The sequence below is a fragment of the Nothoprocta perdicaria genome, unplaced genomic scaffold (genome assembly GCF_003342845.1).
Source record: "Nothoprocta perdicaria isolate Ctin4 unplaced genomic scaffold, notPer1 scaffold_399, whole genome shotgun sequence".
Taxonomy (NCBI): domain Eukaryota; kingdom Metazoa; phylum Chordata; class Aves; order Tinamiformes; family Tinamidae; genus Nothoprocta; species Nothoprocta perdicaria.
This window is the reverse complement of record NW_020455642.1, coordinates 83,685-105,337: the sequence shown is the minus strand read 5'-3', so window position 1 is coordinate 105,337 and position 21,653 is coordinate 83,685. Positions and strand designations below refer to the sequence as shown.

Sequence of the window (21,653 nt, the reverse complement as noted above, 5' to 3'; positions counted from 1 at the left end):
GTCACCGTGGCAACGCGCGGGCGCCATGGCGGAGCCGCAGGCCGAGGCGGTGAGAGGCCGGAGCGGGAGCGGGGCCCTCGGCGGGAAGGAGGGAAGGAGGGAAGGAGGGAGCCCCCGAGGGAGCCCCCGAGGGAGCCCCCGAGGGAGCCCCGGGGTCGCAGCCCCGAAGCGCTGCGGGCGGGAAGGGGCCGCGCGGCCCGGGAACCGGCGCTGAAGTCCCTGGAGAGACCTGTCCTGGGACCGACAAGGGGAGCTGAAGAGCGCACGGGGAAATATATTTCCTCTCTGTTCCCGCTCATATACTTGGGGCGCTTACTCTGAGATATATTTTAACCTAGTGTGTCTTAGACTGAATATAGATATATATATAAATAAGCTATATATATATATATATATGGTTAATGTTAAGTGTTCTAGGGAGCTCTCTCACTGAATCCGTAAGTACAATACCACTCGCTTTTCCCATGTTTTGTGAAACAGCCTCGTTTCCCCTTACCCAGTTCTTTGTTGCCAAAAGCTCTTGAAGAAGCCAAGTGGTGTTGGAGCGAGAGCCGTGTGCTGGTGGATAAATGTCCTGCTGGGAGGGGAAACGCTCGTCCTTGAGGGGAGGGAGTCGCCTGGGGGTCCCACAGGGCTCCGGAGAGGGGCTGTGTGCAGCTCACRTGGACACAATGACCAGCACGGGGTTATTTGGGGTGAAAAGGTGAGCGATAGCCACAAGGAACGGCAGAAAGCGACGAGCTCGGGGGGCGGCTGCTGCTCGGCTGCCAGTTCTTCCCCCTGCCCTGGTTACCTGCCTGTCTGTGGGAGCRGTTTGGGGCAGGGTTTGCAGGCTGAGGTTGGTTACTGCCCTGGAGCAGGACTTTGCAGCGCTCACTGGCACAYGGGCGCTGGTGGCTCTCTGAAATTCCTGCCTTTTGCCCATATTTGGAGGCAAAAATCTGCCCTAAAGGCACCTTCGTTTTGCTCTCTATATTCTAAAATATAGGAAATGTATTTTAATCTAAAAAATCCRTCAAAAGACTTCAGCTTCGCTAAGGCAGAGTAATTCAGATTATTGCCAGGAAATGATCAAATGCATTGGGAATGCACCCTAGGGAAAGGGCACTTGCCCCTGTCTTGAATGGGCGACTTGCTGGGGTGTTTATTTCTTTACCACAAAAAAGCAGAATGCCGGGTTTTGAATTAGGTCTTCTTACCCCCAAATCTCTTGAAATAAACTTCTTTCGGTTATAGTCTGATCCTACAAAGCCTTGTCCGTAGAAATGTGGAAAGCAGTTGATATGGTTTTTGAATAGCATTTCAAATGCCTGAGATATTGTTTCTTAAAATGTAACAGTCACCTTCTAATGAATGTAATTGAGACCACAGAACAGTAGAGAACTCTAAAATGAGCGGGTTTATCTAATTTACACGGTGAACAGAAATCTCCCTGTCGCTCTGGCTAGGAAGGTCTTAGGCTTGCTAAGGCGGAGTTYGTCTAGCAGATACATTGCAATTTTTATGCCCTCTTTTGGGATTTGCCATTTGTCCTTCCTGATTGTTTTGTGGAATATTTCTTTGAGGAATTCCACCTGCCGGATTTAACACTTTCTTCTATTCTTTCAGGTTTCTTCGTCACCAGCGGCTGTGGAACCTCCAAAACCTCGCCAAAAAAAAGGTTTGTTTTTAAGAAATGGTTATGACCAAGTTTCTTGGGCAGGTTGATTTTAAGCTTGTTTTACAGCATATGCAGCCATCTGGTAAGAAATAAATGATCACAGGGACGTGATGAGAATGTCTTAGAGTAGCAGGACATGTTTTTTTCTAGGGTCTGTGTCATCATTAGGTCAGTGAAGCTGTAATCTCTTGCTGGCAAAGTTAGTCTACACCTCTGGCTTGCATCATGTTTACTTATATTGTGCGCATAGCTTTGGAACTGCTAGTGAATTTGATTTTCGCATTCTTGGTTAGTAAGCAGCRTTTGCTCATTTTGACTTCTGTAGATACTTGGGTTCCTCAGGGTAGTGCCTTGCTCTAGAGATGGTCTTGGGAAGCTGTGGAGTCATCGCCTCTTGTTGATTTTCATGTCACATTTTCTAAGTTTGGGTATAAAAGGGGATGTGCCAGGGAGACCCAACGTGTCTTCAGGTTTTAGCTGCTTTTAACTGCAGTTTGCTTGTTTTTCACTYGGAGAGAGAGGATTGGAGCAATTGCTTTGGATACGAGGAGCAGGGAGCTGGGCAGCTGCATCTGCCCTGTTCGCAGTGGCTGTGCGGGCTGGGAGCTGTGTCTGCTCTCTGCTTTTACAGGATGCTTGCAGTGCTCTAAAGGAAACACCTGGGAAGGGCCCGGGCTGGCCGTGTTTGCCAGGAGCCAGCCTGTCACTCGGGTGCTCCTTCCTGGAGGGCTGGGGTCTATTCAATCACCTCTGCGTAATCCATGAGCGAGTGCAGGAGCTGATGAAGAAGGATGGGGCCGTCRCAAACGCAAATGACGCCCGCCGTCATTTTCCTTGTTAAGCTGCCGCTCAAGCCCCTGGCTGCTTTTAAGCTGCACAATTTAATATTGATTGTTTGGGAAGAGGAACGGCGGCCGCGACGGCTGCCTCAGCGGCGCCGCTCGTGCGGATAYGGACCCGGGTTGTGGCTGCACAGGAAGGGGGTTCTCCCGTACATTGCATTTTGCATCAGCAGCCCTGAAGCCAAGCGGGGCAGCCCTKTAAAAGAAGTGCAGCCTGCAGCATTTGCGCTTTGCCTGCATTTCTTGGGGCAAATGGAGGTATCTCCAGCAGCTGACACGTTGCTCTTCAGGGAGACGYTCCCCAGGGCTCTGCTGCTTCTGCTCTGGGCAGATTTGCAGCAAGCAAAGCGGCTTTGGGCTGCCGCCTTGCTAAGCTCCAGCAAATGAGGGCAGGAGCAAGGTTTGTAGTAGGAGGTGATGTAACTGGGGCCTCTGTGCAGGGGAATATGATGTTTGGGATGTCAAAGAGAGGAGGGAAAGGAGAAGTCCTGTTGCATATACTTTTGTGGGCTTCAGGGGAAAAGAATAGCTTTTTTTCCACCAAAAGAGGCTTTTTTTTTTTCCCCTAGGATGTAATTGGATTTTCTCAAGGAAGGTTCTAATCTTTTGCTTTCCCAAATATAAGGAGCTAGAGAAATCCACAGCACTTCTGTTTGTGTAGAAGAGAGCCACTAAACTCATTGAAAATAAACATTTCTTTTTTAAAACACTGAAAGCTGTATTCCTCTTTCAGCAGTTTTTATTTTCAAGATGAATGCAAGAGATACTGAAACCAACATTAGTGCAAGCAGTTCTATAAAATGAGAGGACTRTATAATAAAATACACTGGTCCTCTGTCCTGTAAACAGTTTGGGGGGGATGACATTTGAATTTGAGTGAGGTGTGTATTATGATAACTAAACAATGCTGTTGTACATGAAAATATTGATATACACAGTCATTGTATATATGGGGTACAGCCAAGTTGTCACTGAAATCATAGTGTTTGTCTCAGTGCCTGCGTTCAGCTCGGCTTTACTTGTGCTGGGTGGAAGTAAGGCATCAAATTTTACATTTCTGAAAARGTTCTTGTGAATTTGCTAACAGCCATTTGCACAGCGAAGCGCRGCAGTGACCTGCCCCTCGTGTGCCCTTGCTGGCCTCGCCTCGCTGCGTGTTCCCTGCCCTCCCGTAGAATCAGGAGCGCGGGGCCGGCRCATCCCGAGCTGGCTCAGGACGCTGCAAGTGGAATAACTCTCAGTTAAGTGACAGGCCTGTGAGATGGGCCTGAATCTCCCTGCTGTGTTCGAATTTAATCCAATAGTTTCCAAAATGCTTTGGAATTGGAATTGGCTCCCTCCCATCTCTTGATTTCCCAGTCAAATCAGTTTACAGTAACTGATGGTGCTGTCGTGGAGGAGGCTCCTTTACCAGCTATAGCGTTGGATTTTGTGGCACATGATTTGAATTTATTTCCTTTTATTGYGAAAAATGGCACCTGGGAAAGGAAGTTCTGGGCTCTCTCGTTATTCTCATAACAGACCAGAGGTTCACGGAGCAATTTGAAATGCACTTAGATTTTACAGATAGTCGGTCCCAGCTTTTGTTGAGCTACAGTGATGGCTTTTTAATGCTAGGATAAAATCCCCAAAGATTTCTACCACAATAAATACGAGATAGTAAAGTAGAGCACAATCAGGTTAGTAGGAAGATTTAGACTAGAAATCCTATAGATGTGGAGGAACAGAACCGTGAATAGGTATGAGCCACCTTCTGTGCTTTCCCAATAAGGATCTGGCTGATAAATTCCTGAGCGAAAATCTTCCCTTGGGAACTGGAAAAGAATTAGCRGGGATTAAGTGCTGGGATATTTTGGGGTTATGTTGTAGGTATGTTTCTCTRTGGTTTAAAGCAAGGAATTCTGTCTTGGATTAACCATGATCTTTGGCAAACGGCTTCAGCTTGATARCAAATGTGTTTGTTTGATATTTTTCCCAGTTTATCAACCACAAGCTTAGTGTGATGCTCAGTGAGCGTATTTGGATGCTGGTGACTTTTGTTAGCGTTAAGAAAATGCACGTGGGTCATCACGGTGCAAACAYGCAGTGTCCCACTGCACGTCCCCTTAGCTGTGATTATTGCAGGTAAGATGGATAATGAAAATAGGGAATCGGGTAACAAAAAGAGGGGTTTTAAAGCTACAGTTTTAGCTCCACAGTAATTAGGATGTGGCTCCGTGCACCCAGAGTTGCCACCCGTTTGCTGCATAGATGCTTAAGTTTTGGAGAGATGACAGCTAAATAGTATTTTGCTTCTTATCAGAGTGGTTTAATTTGCTTAATTGCATTTTGGATCACTTGCAATTGATGTGTTTTATTCTTTGCCAGCTAAATCCCGTGCCAGTATTTAGTGCACACGCTGATAGTGCCACCTCTCTCACATAGGTACATGACTTTGACGCCAAGGATATAGTGGGTTCAAACAAAGAGTAATGGCACTTGCACATCTGATGGGCAGCAAAGCTCCCTTTTTCTGCTATTGACTCCGCTTAGGGAATGCTCACAGAGGTAAGAAATCTTAAAATACCCACGTTGGGTAATAAATAACTTCTAGATGAGGCAGAAGCAGGAGAGAGGCACAGCCTGCGTCTGACGCTGCGCGAATGCGTCTCGCCGCCTCGCGGTTCCCGCTCGAGCACATGAACCGACAGGATCCCGCTGCTCCTGGGAACATCCTAATGACTCGACACGACCTTCCCAGCCCCCCGAGGAGCGGATTTGGTGCCCTGCTGCACCAGAAACCTCGGAATCTCTAATATATATATTTTTAATCAGTATAAATCCATTCTTTGAGGCAGCTTCAAAGCTGCCTTTAGACTTGTAAGAGTGAGACGGCTGGGTAACCCAAATAAAAACCTACCCCCTTGAATTGAATTAATACTTTTAAGTGCATTAAACAGAGAAGGTTTCTGTGGCAATGTCAGGTGTGGGAGCAGACGTGGTTCCCGCTGCCCGTACATGCTGCTCTCTTTCCATGCCATCGTGTTCAAGACGGRCTTTTTAGCCCACTTGAGACTACATTCTTGTTAGAAGAACATGATTTCTAAATAATATAGATTAGTTGGTAATATGTTTTCCTTGCTGCATGCTAAGTGGGTAGTCCTGGTTGCATTTAATTTGTTCAGGTCATGATACAGAGATTGGTTTTGAAAAGTTGGAGCAATCAACCCAAATGACCATTTTAGGGTCGTGCTGTGGTAGCTGTAACATGCGTACCACCTTTTCCCGTCTAAAGTAGTTTTTCCTTTAAGTTTGTACTTCCTTCTTCTCATTTCTGCCTCTTCTCCCCAGACCAGGCACCCAGTCCTGTCCGCTCTGTAAGGAAGCTGTGAGGCTGGAAGCGGGAACGTGCTGGAGCAGCTCTGCCCTCTTGTGTGTGCACAGGAATGCTGGGCTCGCGTGGTCGCCGCCTCCTTCCAGCTCCAGCACYGGAGCTGCAGCTTGTTGCAAAGAGCAACATTAATTGCATAAAAGTAGGAAGTAACACGTTTAGGAAGGATGGGATTCATTTTCCTGCATTTAGATATCTCTGACTTAAGACTTGAAAGCTGGGCAGATGCCTTGATAAAGGGGAAGTGCAGTCAGGGCCCTTCCTCTGCCTTCTSCAGCCACCTGCCCTGGGGCTGATGTGCTGTTCCTTGGGGCTGCCTGTTCCTTCTCTTTACTGGCAAAGGTCCTAGGCAAGTAACTCACATCGCACTGCTCAGATTCCCAGCTTAGGGGYGATGCATCCTGCTCCAGAATGTCAGAATTAATACAGTGCTCGTGGCTTTAACACAAGCCCTTGAGTCTTTAGGGACATAATTACCTATAGGTACTCACTGAACTCCCTAACATCCAGTGCACAGGAATGGTGGAAGTTACTGAAGTTACTTCCAGCTCAGGGAGGACTTTTTAAATGAAAACCTTGCTATTATTCAGTATATAACCACATGTTATGATATCTTCAGCTGTCAGATCCCACAGATAAATGATGCTGCAGTGTTCTTTGCCGCAGGTGTTTGAAGCTGCGTAGCAAGTGCCACAGGCTTCCTGCGATGCTCATGATGGAGAACAATTTTAGTTGCTGCCCAGCCTTGGTTCAGTTTTATATTCCAGGATTAGAGTGGAAATCCTGAAGCCGCCGGTCGCGTGGAGTTAATGCAAGGCTGGCTGTGCAGGTTGTTTGGGAATGTCTGCAGGCAGCGCTGCCGCTTCCGCGGGAGAAGCAACTTCCATCCCTGTTGTACGGTGGGAGGAGGCGGGAGGTGAATGTCAGGTGCCATCTCGGAGCTCGGGTGCTTTCGAGAGGCCACTTTACTGGGAACCAGCTCTGCAGCCTGCGATTCAGGAAGAGCAAATGGACCCCAAAGGGAGCTCCAGCTGCTGCCCGCCGCTCACCGTAGCAAGTGCAAGGCTGCCAGCAGGGTAAAATCACACGTACATATTTATTTCCCCACCTTCAACTTCACCTTTGAAGGGTTAAACTCGAGGAGCGGATGCTGTAAAACATTTAAATCGAATAATCACTGGCAGCGTTTGCACCGTGCAGATAAAAGCATCTCTCTGTGGGATGCCTTAAAGCAGGCGAGCRAGCGGCATCGGGGATAACTCTTGAAGATTTATGCAGCTCCAAAAGCCTGATGCTGGTGGTTTTTCTGGTGTCTGAAGCAGATTTAAGCTGCAGTTTGCAGCTCCCAGAGCTCTGCCTTTCCATTTTGGCCTGTTTTCCTGCAGGGGGAGGTGCAGAGCCAGGGAAGCCGCTTTTTTTTSTTTGAAGCTGCTCCTGCTTTTCAGCTGCCTTCAGTTTTCTCTAGCTACAGTGAAGCTCTTGATGCATGGCAGTAGGATCACAGCTATGACTTATGGCTTTCTTGCCAGCATCCCAGTTGTATATGATGAGCTTTGTTAACCCCTGCTGACTGTAAGTAACTGGCAACCATACAGGTTTATTGCTTGATTTAAAGGCCTTCCTGCAGCAATTTGTGAAAGCAGAAGCCGGGGGAAGGGGATTAAACAGAGCAGGGCTACGGTTGCCAGCAGAGAGGCCTGTGGAGCGCTCTCCTTTGTTTTGCCCCATTGTTTATATGCATTTTACATGTGTTTGTGCGCAGATACCTGTAGTCTCGTGCCTGTATTCATGTATATAGATATTCTCACACAATAAGTGCCATATAGCACAGTCTTCTCTGGGTGTTCATGTTTTTGAGTTATTTTTCGTTATTATTGAGTTTTTCCATACATTACGTCTCCAGTTATGCTGCCTTCAGACTCCAAAGAGGCCYCAGGGTGTGGAAAGGATCCCGTCGGCGCTTGCTTACAAAGCTGCAGCGTGTTTGCTGTGCTGCATGCTCAGGAGAAGCCTTTGGCTGTCCGGATAGGGAAGAGGATTCCTCGCTAAATGTGTGCGTGCGCCAGCCTGGCCAGGGAGCTGTCAAATGCTTCGCTGCTATCGAAGCCACCGCTTGCTTTCAAACCTAGAAATCCCGCTATTAGAGCTGAAACAACTGCTTTCCGTGCAGAATTCCTGCTTTGTTTTGGGAATGGCAGTTCCCTGGCAGCAGTGCGTTGCGTTAAGGGTTGGGGTGGTGCCCTGTGGGTGTGCTGGTGTTTTTGCTGGAAACTGCTCGTGACGCAGCGCCGAGTTCCTCGCGGCGCAGCCTGCAAAGCTCGAGGCAGAGCAACCGGGCACAGCTGCTTCCATCCTGGCTTTTCCTTCCTGCCAGAATTTCAGTAAATACCGTAGGAGCAACAGGCGTCGCTTGGCGCCGTTCCCATGGCTCTGCAGGTAGCAAACGCTCCGCGCAGCAGAGCGCGGGGTGTGTGAGACGGGCTCAGCGACGCTTCGCTCCGCGCTTCCCGGGGGAAGCTGCTCAGCACCCGGGGCCGGGGCGGCAAGCGGGACCGGTGGGAATAGCGGYGGGGCCCAGGCGCCGGCTGCCCTGTTCCGTGCTCCATGAGCAGGAATCGCTGAGGCCCTGGTATGAGCCGAGGATGCCCAGATCCAGAGGCACCTGGGGGTGCTGCTGCTGAAACCCCTTGTGTGATGTTGTCCCTAGGTGGTGCAGCGGGGCCTTGGTGGCCAGAGCGGCTTGGATCATCTTATCCATTTATATGGTGCCTGCCATGGTGGATCCAGAGCATGGAGAATGAAAACCTCCTTCCGTTTAATTGCTTTTCTGGCGTTTTCTTCCCCTGACAAGAGCAGCAGCTGGGACTTGGAGCTCCTTGCTTGAGACCACCATGAGGACGGCCAGCAGTCCCGTCGCCCAGCGGTTTATGAGGAAATGTGGCTATGCTCAAGAAAACGTTTTCCCCCCTGAAATTTGATAGGAAYCTTCCAGGGTAATTTTTTCTGCGCTCCCACCTTAACCTATGTCAAAGCTCYCTTATTAAACCTAGAAGTCACTGCTTAACAGACTGTACCGAAGTTGTAATGGCCCACGGGGAGGATGCAACACAGAAGACTGACTCTGGGAGGTCTTCACAAAAGGGAATCCTTCCAACTTCTTTTTGGCCCTCAGTCCTTTGAGCACGTCTGGTAGGAGAGCTGYGAAGCCGGGGCTGCTGCCGCGGTTCCAGCCGGGGTTCCGCTCCGGCACCTTCCCTGCAGGAGCGTCGTCGGGAGACAAATCCCGCGACCGTGAGTGACCCGCGCCATCCATCACGGGACCGGGAAGTCACAGACCCCATGGATTCCCTGCTGAATGCAGTGCGAATGCTTCGAAGGAGCTGGCGTGCCCCTTGACTGAGGTATTTAATCATACACTCGGCGCCCGGCTCCCTCTCGCACTCGCTTAATGAGAGCAGACTTTGTAAGCCTGGAAAAGAGAGGGCAGAAGATAATTATGCAAGTTCTGGACCCTTTGGAGTACAGATAGCGAGTTTGGGGATAATTACCTTCTCTTGGACTGAGTCTTGAGTAGATTGATTTGATTGATTCACAGGAAATAATTTGATTTTTCTTGTTTCTTTCTCGCCTCTGCAAGAAAGGCAGAAATCCCCTAAAGCCACGTTTCTTTTTCAAGCAGTAGTGCCTGTATCCCTGCACATGCTGCATTGTTTGTGAGGGCTCTGTGAGAGGCAGCAAAGAAAAGCAGGTTTTTGTGTGCAGTCATGTAGGAGGAACTTCTGAGGGTCCAGATAACAAGAAAGGTAAAAATTGCAGCACAGGCGGCCTGCAAAACCTGCTGCGTGTGCTCYGCTCCTGCCCGCGAGGCCTTTGCGGTGCTGGCCACAACTGGAGCCGTTGCAGGCTCTAACGAGGGCAAGGCTGCAATGGAGAAATCACGATGGAGCTCTTGGGACCATTGCGTGAGGCCCTTGGAGCAGGGGACCGATCCTTTCCTGCCCTCGGAGGCCGGAGCGGCCGGGGAGCCGCGTTCCCTGCGTCCCCAATGGCCTTGGTGTGGGGACCAGCCTGCTTAGGTGGCCCAGGGAGCAGCTGTAATGAAGATGGATGAGAGAAGAGGAAGGAAAGGATAAAGAAAAGCAATTTAAGATGGCTCTGGAGGGACTAACCTACATTCAGTCTTTTTGTCCCAGAAAAGAGAGTCCTGCACTAGTCCTTCAGCTCCCACCCCACTTTCTGGGGATCAGGCCAATTCCTGTGTCTATGGAAGTATTAATTTCTTCCCGGTTTCTTTGTCCTTCCTCTCATCTCTGTCCCCTGGAGGCTTCACGCCAGGCTTGGCTTGGGATGTTTATGCTGGATTTCCTCGGAGATTTCTGTTTTTGCTGGTCTGCCTGCGTCTGTTTGACTTTACTCTGTGAATTTTTGTATTTATTTTGTGTGCAGATCACTTGATATCTAAGGATTGGTCTAGATACCTTTTTTAAAAAGGTACGAACTATTTGATCTGCCTTTTTCACGCTTTCCAGCTAAAACCAAAGCAGAAAATAAAAATAACAGCTGTTGTGTTTTCAGTCAGGTTCGTTGCCATCTCCAAACCAGTTTTAGGGCAGTGAAAGCTCCRGTGTTTCCTCCACTTAGGCTTAGGTCGGTGAATTGACAAGAGATGCAAATCTCGCTGCTTTTGGGCGCTGTGAAGATGGTTCTTCTTGGGCTGGGGGAATGTTGCCCTCTTCTTCCTTCCCTGCCGTGTCCTCAGGAGGAGCTTCCCTTGCGTAGGAGTTGGAGTCACAGCGTCCCGGCAGTCGGAAGGCCCAGGAACCCGTCTCTCCTGCTGGGATCAACCAGGGGGTTGATGTCCATCGCAGCCCCTTGCTGATGTGCCCCAAAAGGTTGGTGTGAGCTTGAATTCACCTGGGCCTTCTCACCACAGCTGGGAGCACGCGTCAGCCACCCAGCTCTGTTATATATGCATTTTTAAAAGATTTAATGGCACTCTTGGCTGCTTTTTCACCTCTTGGTAGAACTTGCCCTTCGGTTGGTATCAGATTTGAGACCGGGTCCATGGACATATCTGGAATCTTTTGATTCTTCCTGCTTCAAAGCAACTCTTGTGGATTGCAACCATATAGGACTTGGATATTTTAAGCTGTATTGCCAGTCAGGAGTGATTGAATGGCACCAAATTGCCAAATTTTGCTCTGGATTTGACTGGAGTTGCAATGTTGATGGTTATATAGGGTTTGCACTGTCTGCACTCGGTGGCTCTGCTTGCAGAAGAGYGCAGGACACATTCTGGTGGATCTGGTTCCGTATTTTCCATTAGATGGTGACAACCAAGGAAGTGTGCGGAGGGACATGGGAGCCCGTGCTGCCCTTCATCTCTGGGATCTGCAATTGCTCTATTTGTCCTAGTCAAGTCCTGGCAGCCGTAATAGCGTGCACAGGGAGGCTGTTCTAAATGTGGGAAGGATTTCCGTGACCCCCGGCGGGCTCCAGAAGGACAGCCCTCGGCCGCCRAAGTGGAGGGTTGCGGTTAATTCACGACTGCTGGGGTGCTGCTCTTAACCCTTCCCCTGCAGCAAAGCCACACGGAGAGGGAGGACAARTGTCATCAGGAATCAAGCTCATCCCATCTGGAAACTCACAGGTTAAAGAGTTTTTATTGGAAAGATCCCGTTATTACACACAGTAGGGTCGAATTTAAAAACATTTGGATCCCTGATCTTTGCATTTCCGTGAGTTTGATGTATTTTAATGACTTCTTTGGCTGGATTCTCATTTTTCTTGTTTTGGGGAATAATTAAACCATCTTCATTAGGTATTTGAATTTGCACAGCTTATGTGTACACTTAAATCTCAACTGCATCCCAGCGTAGGTATGRATGGGTATTATAGGATATAAAGACAAAATGCCTTTTACTTTTTTTTAAGTTTCTTAGAGTAGTTGAGGTGCCAGTTGAGTAAACATTAGCCATTTTTAAGAGCTCTTGTTGATGCTCTAGAGGGATGGAGAAAAAGCTGGTGTGCTCTAGCTCTGTACTTGCTCCTAGCTGCAAGAGGAGTCCTTCATGTCATTAAAACTCATTATTTCTAAAAGATAACAATATCTTGCACCAGAGAAAGCAGCCTAAAATGATTCAGCCCTCACTGCAGCAGCAGTTCTTCTTTCTGGGATGTGGTCTTGCCCTGTCCCGGGGGATTTAACTCCTGCTGTGGGTCGCTGCAAGGCAGGCGATGCTGCAGGCAGGGCGGAATCGCTGCCCTGCAGCAGCTCTGCCCTGCCCTGCTCTGCTCTGCTCCGCTGACATGGCATTGCCTTGCAAACCTGGAGCTTTCCTGCCCCTTGCTGTAGTTACCCTGCAGCTCGCAGCACCTGGAGCGGGGGGCGACTCCCCAGCAGTGCATCTGAGCCCCAACGAAACGCGCAGCAGCGTGTTCAGCTCCTCCGCCCGGCGCGGATGGCGCCCTGCATCATCCCCTGAGATCTGCTGTGGTCGCTGCCGCGAGCTGCTTGCGGCTCCAGTCCTGCAGCACGAGGCCTTCTCCTCCGCCACGTCACGTAGGTTTCCTGCCMGGACCCTCGTGCTCTCTCAGACCTGCGTGTGTTGTCACCCGTCTGCATTTCAGAGAGCTACGATTGACCTCTTTGAATTATTCTCTTGTGGTTTCAGAAAAGCAACACCCCCAAATCTCCTCTGATACCTGGCGTCTTCTGTCTCCCTCCCAGAAGCTTCTTTTAAAGGTGGTTGATTTTYCTGTCCCAGTTACCAACTGTGAATCCAACCCATTTTCCCCAAGCTGCTTCTTGTGTATCTAGGAGATCTAATGCCATCAAACCAGCGTTTGTTTGAACAACAGATGCCTCAGGTTGTTCTCAGTAGCCGTTTTCTGTTTCCTAGTAAGAGGTCTCTTTGGGGTCTCTATCTTGAATGGTGCATTTTTATCCATCACCTTAAAATGTCTCATTGGGAAACGGAATGGGCGCTAACCACACAGCTGTTCTGCAGGCTCCGAGTCTGCCGAGTGCAATTGCGGTTCTTGAATTAGTTGCGTTGCACTTGGCAACTTCAGCAAACGTGTGTGTGCTGTGCCCAAGTTCTCTGCTGACCACTGATTTGGTGTTTTCTGCTCATGTTTTGCACGTAGCACCGGAGTTACCAATCCTAGAGAGGAACAACTGGCTCATCTACCTGCTCTACGTTCGCAAAGACTATGAGGCCTGTAAGGTAAGAGCTGCTTTTGAGACGTGATCGTAGATCCGCTCCGAGCTGAGCACTGCGAAGGGTGTCCTTAGGACTTCTCCTTTCTTCCGAGATCTCTGTCTGTCCAATGTAACGTCCCAGATCTGAAGCTAGTCCAGGTCCTAACCACCCGCTTTCCTGACCTCTGCTGTTGTAAGGGGACCCATAGAAAATGCAGCTGAAATAAGGGTCAAAATGACAATAACTTTGTCAAATTCTCAGTTGCATTCAGGACTCAAAATCGCAGTTCTCTAGAGCTACYGATGAACTCTTTATTTCTTTGGAAGTGGAAAAAAATCAAAAGAATTGCAGGCTTCTCACATTCCAGCTGTCAAAACAGTTGTCCCAGCTGATTATAACTCAGTTGTGTAGTTCAGTGTCTCTCAATGGTGCTACAGAGACGCTATGAAAAACACTTCAGCCGAGTGGAACATTTTTATACCAAGTGTGAGAAAAGGTCTTGGCTTTCCTTGAATGAGATTTGTTCCTTTTACACATGATCCATTGTAGCCTTTTAATTTCTTCTGGTTTTGGACGATAACTTGGGAGCAGTTGTTGGTTGGGAACTGCAGTAAGTGAGATAAGGAAGGGACAAGGCTGTTCAATTCTGTGTTTTCCTGACAAAATGCACACCAGCTATAAAAGGAGGAGAAAAGGAGTTACCTTCCTGGCTCTGCACCTTGCAAAGAAGATTTGAAGGGATTATCTTCCTTCTGAAATAGCAGGATTGGTCTGGACTTGTCCCTCTGCTGGAAAATTCCTGGGGCTGCTCAGGAAAGTGGCAGGCCAGAGGAAATTCATTTAGGGCTTAATTAATGGAGCTGGAGGGTAGTATCCTTGGCAGAACGATTTCCTCTCAGGTCTTGGTTTAAATAAATATACACAAAAGCTATAATTAGCAGTCTAAATGGAAAATTGCTTCCATTTTCTATGGATGTGTCTGCATTTCCTTGGCCTCTCATTTTGTGAGTTTAATGGCTTTGAGATCAGATGAGAGTCCCAGAGTGCAGAAAAGATGCCCGGTTCAGGACAACAGAAAATAACCAAGCGGGTGACGTAAAGGGAACAGTGACCTCTCCAGGCCTTTGTTAGTCACTAAAGAAAGCAGAAAAGGGTAAAAAAAAAAACCCAAAAATCTAGAGAATACAGCAAATAGTCTTTTCCTTTGCAGACCAGCTTTGCAGCAGCAGTTATCCAGCTCAAAGGCTCTAATAGGCAGCAAAACCTACTGGTTTCTGTTGGAGCCTCAGGGCTCCCCAAAYTGCTTTTTCCATAACCTCGGGAGAGTTTGGCACCAGGTCCATCACTTGTAAAGGGGTCTCTGCCCTTTTGTACAGATGCTGGGCTTGTCCCAGGGGAGACAGGATCCTGACACACGCTGGGATCCTTCTGCAGGCCCTGAGCAGTGATAGGGTGTCTGAAAGGCAATTGGGATCTTAGGCCGGCTGAGCTGCCCTCTGCTAGACCCTCTCTGCTCCCTGATGTTCTGGGTGGCTGCGACACCAACCTGCGTGTCCCCAGGTGTTTGTCTTTTTGGGGCATGTCCCAATGCTGGCATGTCCCAGACRTGCTGCTCGAGGCTAATACCTTCCAAGAGGTAATGCTGCTCTCCCCAGTGRCTTTAATTTCTGTAAACTCATTGATTTCAGTAGAATTCCTTAAAATCCATTAGTGCTTTTAAGACCTCAAGTTTTGCTGGGCACCCTTTTCCTCTCCTTGCTTCATTCCKTTCCCCCGTAACATGATTCTTAAAATTCCCATGCTTGTCCATGCCGTGAAAGACCAAGTCCAAACCGCTCGCTTCTTACCCCTGGCTCCCCCAGACTGTGAGGCTAAATTACAGCTTTCACAGCCCTATTTCTGTCTCTTTTGGTGTTGCCACGTTCTAGCAGCTGATGCTGSTCCGTATGGCACGAGGATGGCAAGGGGGAGAGGAGAGGGGCAGACCCCACTAACCAGCAAGTGTCACTCACCTCTACCCTTCAYGTGCAAAGCTAAGAAACTGCACAGCCTGCTTGGTAGCTTCACTCCCAGCTCTTCCCGCTGTCTGTGTTTTTTCCCAACAGAAATCCTCCGCTGCCATGATGGGCGAGGAAAGAATTGCTAAAATTACCAGCTGCTTTTAATTAATTAAAATTGCTCCTTGTTGTTTGGTCTCCTGCCAACATGTTCTGTCAGCGAGTTAAATAAACTGAGGAGGAAAAGCTGGGATTCCAGATCGTATTTCTCAGCGCAAACTTTGGGTTGTGGGTTTTTTTTTTTTTTTTAAGGCCTAAGGAATAAATCAGAAGTCTCTGAAAGATGGCTCTCTGTTGCCCTCTCTTGCTCCAAGAGTCTGACAGGATATACTTGGAACAATACAGGGTAGCCGTATCCCGAAAATTAGTCGTTTAGGAGCGTCTGATGGTGCTGCCTGTAAGGACTAGAATGTGGATGGAGTCCGGTGGGAGAACGGCAGGGGCAGAGCCCAGGGSAAGGGCAGCCTCCAGCCGTGTTTCCTTCTGCTCCCCGCTGCCGCCCCGCTCGCKCCCCGCGCTGTGGCCTCGGGGCAGTTTTCCCTGGCTCCCCGGGCGCTTTGCTGCTGCGGAGCATGTGCAGGCCGGAGCAGCCCTCGGCCACCGCCAGCCTGCAGGAACGTCCTTTTCCCTCCCCTTTTGAGCCAGGGGGGATCTCCGGGGAAACAGAGATGATGTGTTTGGTTCTCAGCCYGAAAGTCACTGCCTTGGACTGGTTTTGTTATTTCACACCACGTGCGACTATAGACTACAGCAAACAAGCCCCAGCATCCCAAGCTGCASTATGAGGCCAGCGAGAATTGACATTTTCATCCTTGTTTGCCCTTCCCTTTCCCCCACGTGCATCATTTGGGCGCTGCGCTCTCCTTGACCCGGCTGCCGTTGCTCCAATTCAATTTATTTCTCCACCAAGGGGCTAGAGTAGATGTCCTTATCAGCCCAGGATGTTTGCAGAGATTCCTCGTGGCATTTTCCCCAGCTCATGTGTAATTATCGTTGGTAATAGGAACGAGCAGAGAAATGCTAACAGGGCTGCGGCGTTCCTGGCACAGAGCCCTGCACCAACTGGGGATGAGTTTGCACCGTCAGGCTCAGCGTTGCAGTTGCCCTGTCCCCATTCTGGTACCTTTATTATATGTGGCATTTATTTATTTATTTATTTATTTATTTATTTATTTTCAGGCTTGACAAATCAGTGTTCCCTTATCATGGCAGTATCTTCTGCCACCTTGGAGAAGCAATCAAATTATTCCTTTTGAAAAGGAGAGGGAAAAGGACATTTATGTTCCACCCCGTGCCATTGCTTGGAACCAGAACCAGTCACGTTCTGGCCAAAACTTCATGCACTTAGTTAACAAGTTGACGTTCGTTAATGAGTGAAATCTATTTACACAAATCTCTACACATGAAACAAGGTCTCTCTTTTATTCCCTTCTTTAAACTATTTTAAGCTGACCACTCTTATTGGATTTTAATACATATCACAAGAACTAGCTGCAAGTTCTGTTTTAATATGACTTTTCCGAGCACGAATTCTGGTTGCCCTCTTGTCCTCCTTGCCTTGTCCCGGGTGACTCCATCTTTACTGCCACAGGAGGAAGAGCTGTGTGTGGTAACGTGTTGCTTGTTGCCCTTCATCGTTCCAGGCGCTCATCAAGGAGCAGCTGCAGGAATCTCATGGAATGTGTGAATATGCCGTGTACGTTCAAGGTACGTTCCCGAGGCCTCTGGAAGTCACTGGGGGTTTTTTGTTACGCCAAGTTATTTCAGATACAGTGAGCAATCAGAACRGGAAGCAAATGAAGAAGGATACAAAATTCATACTAAGAAAATACATTTTTGACCTTTCTCTGCTTGCTATGTCTGGGTCTCTGCTGAGCGACGTCCCTTAGGTGCCGCGGCCCTTGCGGCCGTCTCTGAGTCAGTCCCCGGGGACAGCCGGGTTTGTTGGCTGAGGATATTTTGCAGGAGCAGAAATGCAGGCTCTATCTGAACGAGCAATTGGCCAGGGTTTAAGGCCACGTGTAGTCAGAAGAACAGGACGTTTCCAAGCAAGCACAAGAGCTTTGCGTGCCTTTTCCTTCTGCGCTCCGCCGCAGGGTCAGCCTGAGGTTGCTGCCGAGGGGGAAATGCACATGAGCGTTATTCCCGGGTATTTCCTATGGATAACGGACTAATCTGCCCCATGTATGTTGTCTTACAGCTCTCATATTTCGCTTGGAGGGGAAAATTCAAGAATCCCTTGAACTTTTTCAGTCGTGCTCCATTCTGAACCCTCGAAGTGCCGACAACCTCAAGCAAGTGGCGCGGTCGCTGTGAGTGGGGGTTTATTGCTTATCCTTGACATGCCACCCAGCATCTTCCGTGCTTTGTTTTCCTCCCCAGCATCGAGTGAGAGCCCAGGCTGCTTAATTCCGAGCACGCTTCCTCCTTATCAACCCTGGAGCTGCTTTTCAGAAGCATGGGCCAGCTTGAAAGCAGAATCTCTCTTATCTGCCTAGCTGCTATTGTGGTGTTTATTAATTTGTATTTTAAGCAAGAGGTAGCACACGGATTYGTGGGGCAGAGCTAAGGGGCTTAGCTGGCTGTAGCTGTGTGCCTGTCCTTGCTGGCTCCTTTCCGCCTCTGAAGTGTCCAATTTGCCAGTGTCCCTGGCTCTTTCCTTTGGGACAAAGGCAGSTTGCAGAGAGTTGCTCCTTCCATGTCCGGTGCTGTAAGGGAGCCCTCACATCTCAGATTTGAGGACCTTGGCCTTAAGGAGCAGTGCCGACATGTCACTTGAAACGGAGCCTTCTCAGGCCTCTTGTGCAGGTCCCTGGAGAACTAGCAGACAGCATCAGCTCTTACTGGCAAAGGGGACAGTGGCTGCACAGGAGAAAATAAAACTTGAAATGCTTTCACAGGTTTCTTTTGGGGAAGCACAAGGCAGCCATTGAAGTGTACAATGARGCCGCTAAGCTCAGTGAACAGGACTGGGTAAGTGTATCAGTAAGTTGCAGATTTTTGTAGTATGCGGATGTCTCGAATTTGCTGCAGGAGAAGGCGAGCTCATGGCTTCTGGTTTAGATCACAGGGCCTCATTTCTACCTGCAGAAACCCACACGTAGCCTCGGGGTACAAACAGGGACCCCTGCAACATGTCAGAGCTTTGCAGAGTGTTGCTGCTAGTATAGGCATATATAGTACCCAGAGCTTCGTTATGGCAAGTATGGGAAGCTGCTCGCTCTTTGGAAACCCTGTGTTATCATTAAAACTTGCCTGAGTTTTAATGAAGTTTGAGTTTGCATTAGCAGGAGCCCTTTGGTAATGCAAAAGACTGTTGAAAGTGGAAGTTTCCTTTTAAAGGTCAAGGCTGTCTAAATTGATGAAGCAGTGAAACTTTTACCAGAATAGAAACAAGAAACTAATGAGCCTTGCATTTCTACTCCCCAAAATGTAGCAGGGTGAAGAAGATGGCATGTAGCTTGTCTATAAAACTCTTGGCAATGAGTTAAAGTGTGATTTGTTCCCTGCAGTGTCACAAGAATGTTTAGGATGCCAAAGTGTTTTTCCTACTGTGTTGCAAGCACAATTAGGATGCCATAGGGATAGCAGCCCTTTTGGTGCCAGCTTCTGTTTTGGAAAGCTAGGCACATTTTCCAGCTTGTGTCCAGCTAGGTGCAGTGTTGTGCACATCCAGTCTACCTGCCGGTAGATTGAGAGCCACCCCTAAGGGCAGGTTGTGCCAGCTGCAAGGATCTCACTGGGAATCAAGTCACATCTCAGCAAAGAAATGGGTCTTTGCCCCTTGCTCTCTTAAGARACCTTCTTCATCTCTCTGCTTTTATCTCGGGGCTCTGTCGTCTTTCCTGCGCAGCGAGGCTGTAGGCTCCCGAAGTGCCTTGCTGTTTGGATATGTTTGGATGTAGAGCTGTTAGTGTGGCAAAGCAAGAAGGGTGTGGGCAGGCCCCGCGTGTCCCCCGTGCCGGGCAGTGGTGCCTGTTACYGTCTTTGCAGGTTACCAGCACATCCCTCCATCCTCACGCTGATTTGGATTTTGTTTCGTACAGGAGATCAGCCACAACCTGGGCGTGTGCTACATGTACCTGAAGCATTTCAACAAGGTAATGCAGTGCTCACCTCGCCTGTCACCTCCCAGTGACAGGGGGAGGACTCACAGAAGGTTTGTGTGTCAGTTTGGCAGTTATGACGGAGCAAAATTTGGGTCTTGTCAACTGCTTAAACTGTTCTGCCTCGTGCAGAGAGTTTCTTGGGTTTGAAGGAGACTTTGGAGACCTGCGACTGGATCCAGAGACAGGACTTCCAGGTTCTGCTTGCTGTCCTGTCCCCGCCASCACGGCAGGGATTCGCTCTGTGTCTGCAGCTGCTTTTGCCCCAGGCCTGGAACAGAAGCTGTGAAGGAGCACGGCTGCTGGCAGTGCTGCTGGTGCCTCCTTGGGAGGGAAGAACTTGCAGGAAACTTGTGGTGGAGTTTTGGTGGCTGTTCTACCTGTGCCCATCCCGACTCTTCCCATAGCCCTTCCTAGGCACTCGTGGGGAGCACTGAGTGGGCTCTGATCATCACACAGGGTAAGGGAAAAATTGGTATTTAGAAAAACTTCAGTCCCAGTTTGTCCCTTTTGCTCTGCATTACTGTAAAGCAAGAAGCTCTGTAGTACAGGTTTGTACTTGGGGCTTACCACATTCATTAATGTCTTCCATATTCCCCCCTCCTAATTTCTTGGCTGTCCTGCAGACCTAAAATGGTCACCGTGGGCGCAGACGCACGCTCAGTACTTTCCTGAGGATCTCTACAATACAAGGAAGCTCGTGGAAGTGATTTGGGCTCTTGAGTAGTTGCTGGTAGCAAACACTCAGCGTCGCAGAGCTCCTTTCCTTTGTCAGCATTGTTCTTTCTAAAGCATCCTGTATGCCAGAGCAGCCCAAACTCCTGCAGTCCTGCAGGCTGGGCCTGGGGTAGCGAGAGGAAGACGTGCTTGGAAGCAGCCCCTCTTGGAGGGCATCGGCATGTGCCAGACAAGCTGCTTCGTTGCTCTTGTTTGCCTGGCAGGCCCTGCTTATTGCTGGATTAAGCATTTTAGAAGGAAAAGCACCTAACAAAGCTGGAGCGGCCTCAAAGCAAACTAATGCAAGCGCAGGGTGAGGCAGGTCTCTGCCCTGGGAGGTCRTTGCCTCTCGGCCTGGCCAGAGGCGCTGAGCGTTGCGTCCCGCTGCTGCTGCCAGCCGTGGCCCCTRATGCAGAGCTCGTTTTGGCCATCAGGCCACGCTCCTCTGCTCGCCGGGCCCTTTCGCTGCCTGCCAGTGCTGGGGGGTGCTGTTAGGGTCACTAATCACCGCTGATTTTCCTCTCTGTGCTTGTGTGTTTAGGCACAAGACCAGCTCAACAACGCCCTGGAGCTCAACAAACACGAACTGACTTACATGATGCTGGGGAAAATCCACCTCTTGGAAGGAGAGACTGAAAAAGCCCTTGAAGTCTATAAGAAGGCAGTAGAGTAAGATCATATCRTTGTTCTTATCTGCCTGTGTCCCAGCCTGGGCCAGGAGAAATTTGACTGGGGGCTCAGATCCAAACTGAGGACAGAAATGCAGGATTGAAAAGCTAATGGTTATTATAGTGTCTCTGTGCAAATTTGGCTCTTGTGAGAGCTCTTTGACTGTCTCTGCTCTCAGCTGTAGTCCTGCTCACTCCTCCTGAACGTTCCCCTTGACAGTGTCATGGAAGGAGGTGCCTGTTTGCAGAAGAAGGAAAGCAAACGGATGGAAGGGAAGTGCTTGGAGCAAACATGTCCAACACTGCCTTTTACATCCTAGGGCTGTTTTGACCATAAAGATCTAAGCCKGATTGTCGGAAATGAGTTGGTGGGTTCCGTGGACTGAATTTGCCTGGAGTGGCTGGTATTTGAGCTGGTGGAGCAGCGATGGGCGGCTGCGCTGTGGGATTCTCGGAACCAGTGGGGGTTTCTCAGTCCTGATCCAGCTGTTTCAGGGCTTTTCTGAGCACAGCTTGACTCAGCAGTGATTTTAAGAAGTGATTTTTCAATGGGGACAAGCACTAAAGAAAAGCCGTTTGTCCCTAATAACATGGTTACCAGAAGGCAGAGGATAATGTCCATTTTGTACTTGCCCTTTTCACATACTTTTTCCTTAAACATCTGCTTGTGGCTGCTGTCTGTCACTATTATTGGGTTAACCTAGAGTGTTTATTATGGAATTAATCCTTGCCAAGCATTTTACTGTGCTTTTATTTCTTGTCTCCGTGCCTCCCTTCTCTGCCTGCTTGCTCRCTTCTGCTTGGATTTTTCTTTTTTCCTCTCATCTGACTATTACATTTTGTCTGCTCTTACCAGCCCTAGGATAGTCTGTGTCTACTGCCTGTTTCTGTAACACCAGTTTTATGGTGTTTTAGGCTTAATGGTGCCCCTGTGATTATAAATATTACCCCGCTTAAGGCTCGAGAGCTCAGTTCACTGCAATGACCTGCAAACTAGGTCCTCTTCAGGTGAAGGTGGCTGCGAATGT

General features: G+C 49.0%; 1 protein-coding gene across 3 annotated transcripts in view; it reads left to right on the top strand.

Annotated features, from left to right (window-relative positions):
• The first annotated feature begins 23 nt into the window (after positions 1-23).
• Positions 24-21,653, top strand: part of BBS4 (Bardet-Biedl syndrome 4) — a 28,728-nt gene continuing 7,098 nt past the window's right edge. The window contains exons 1-8 of one of the 3 annotated variants that reach the window (XM_026045121.1): positions 24-49; positions 1,609-1,660; positions 13,022-13,101; positions 16,778-16,841; positions 17,335-17,446; positions 18,035-18,107; positions 19,181-19,234; positions 20,499-20,626. In XM_026045121.1, coding sequence (XP_025900906.1) covers positions 26-49; positions 1,609-1,660; positions 13,022-13,101; positions 16,778-16,841; positions 17,335-17,446; positions 18,035-18,107; positions 19,181-19,234; positions 20,499-20,626 — 587 coding nt within the window. In that variant the 5' untranslated portion in view covers positions 24-25. Of the gene's footprint in view, positions 50-391; positions 438-1,608; positions 1,661-13,021; positions 13,102-16,777; positions 16,842-17,334; positions 17,447-18,034; positions 18,108-19,180; positions 19,235-19,590; positions 19,701-20,498; positions 20,627-21,653 lie in introns of those variants that run through there. The other 2 variants (XM_026045120.1, XM_026045122.1) reach the window with 2 other exon arrangements.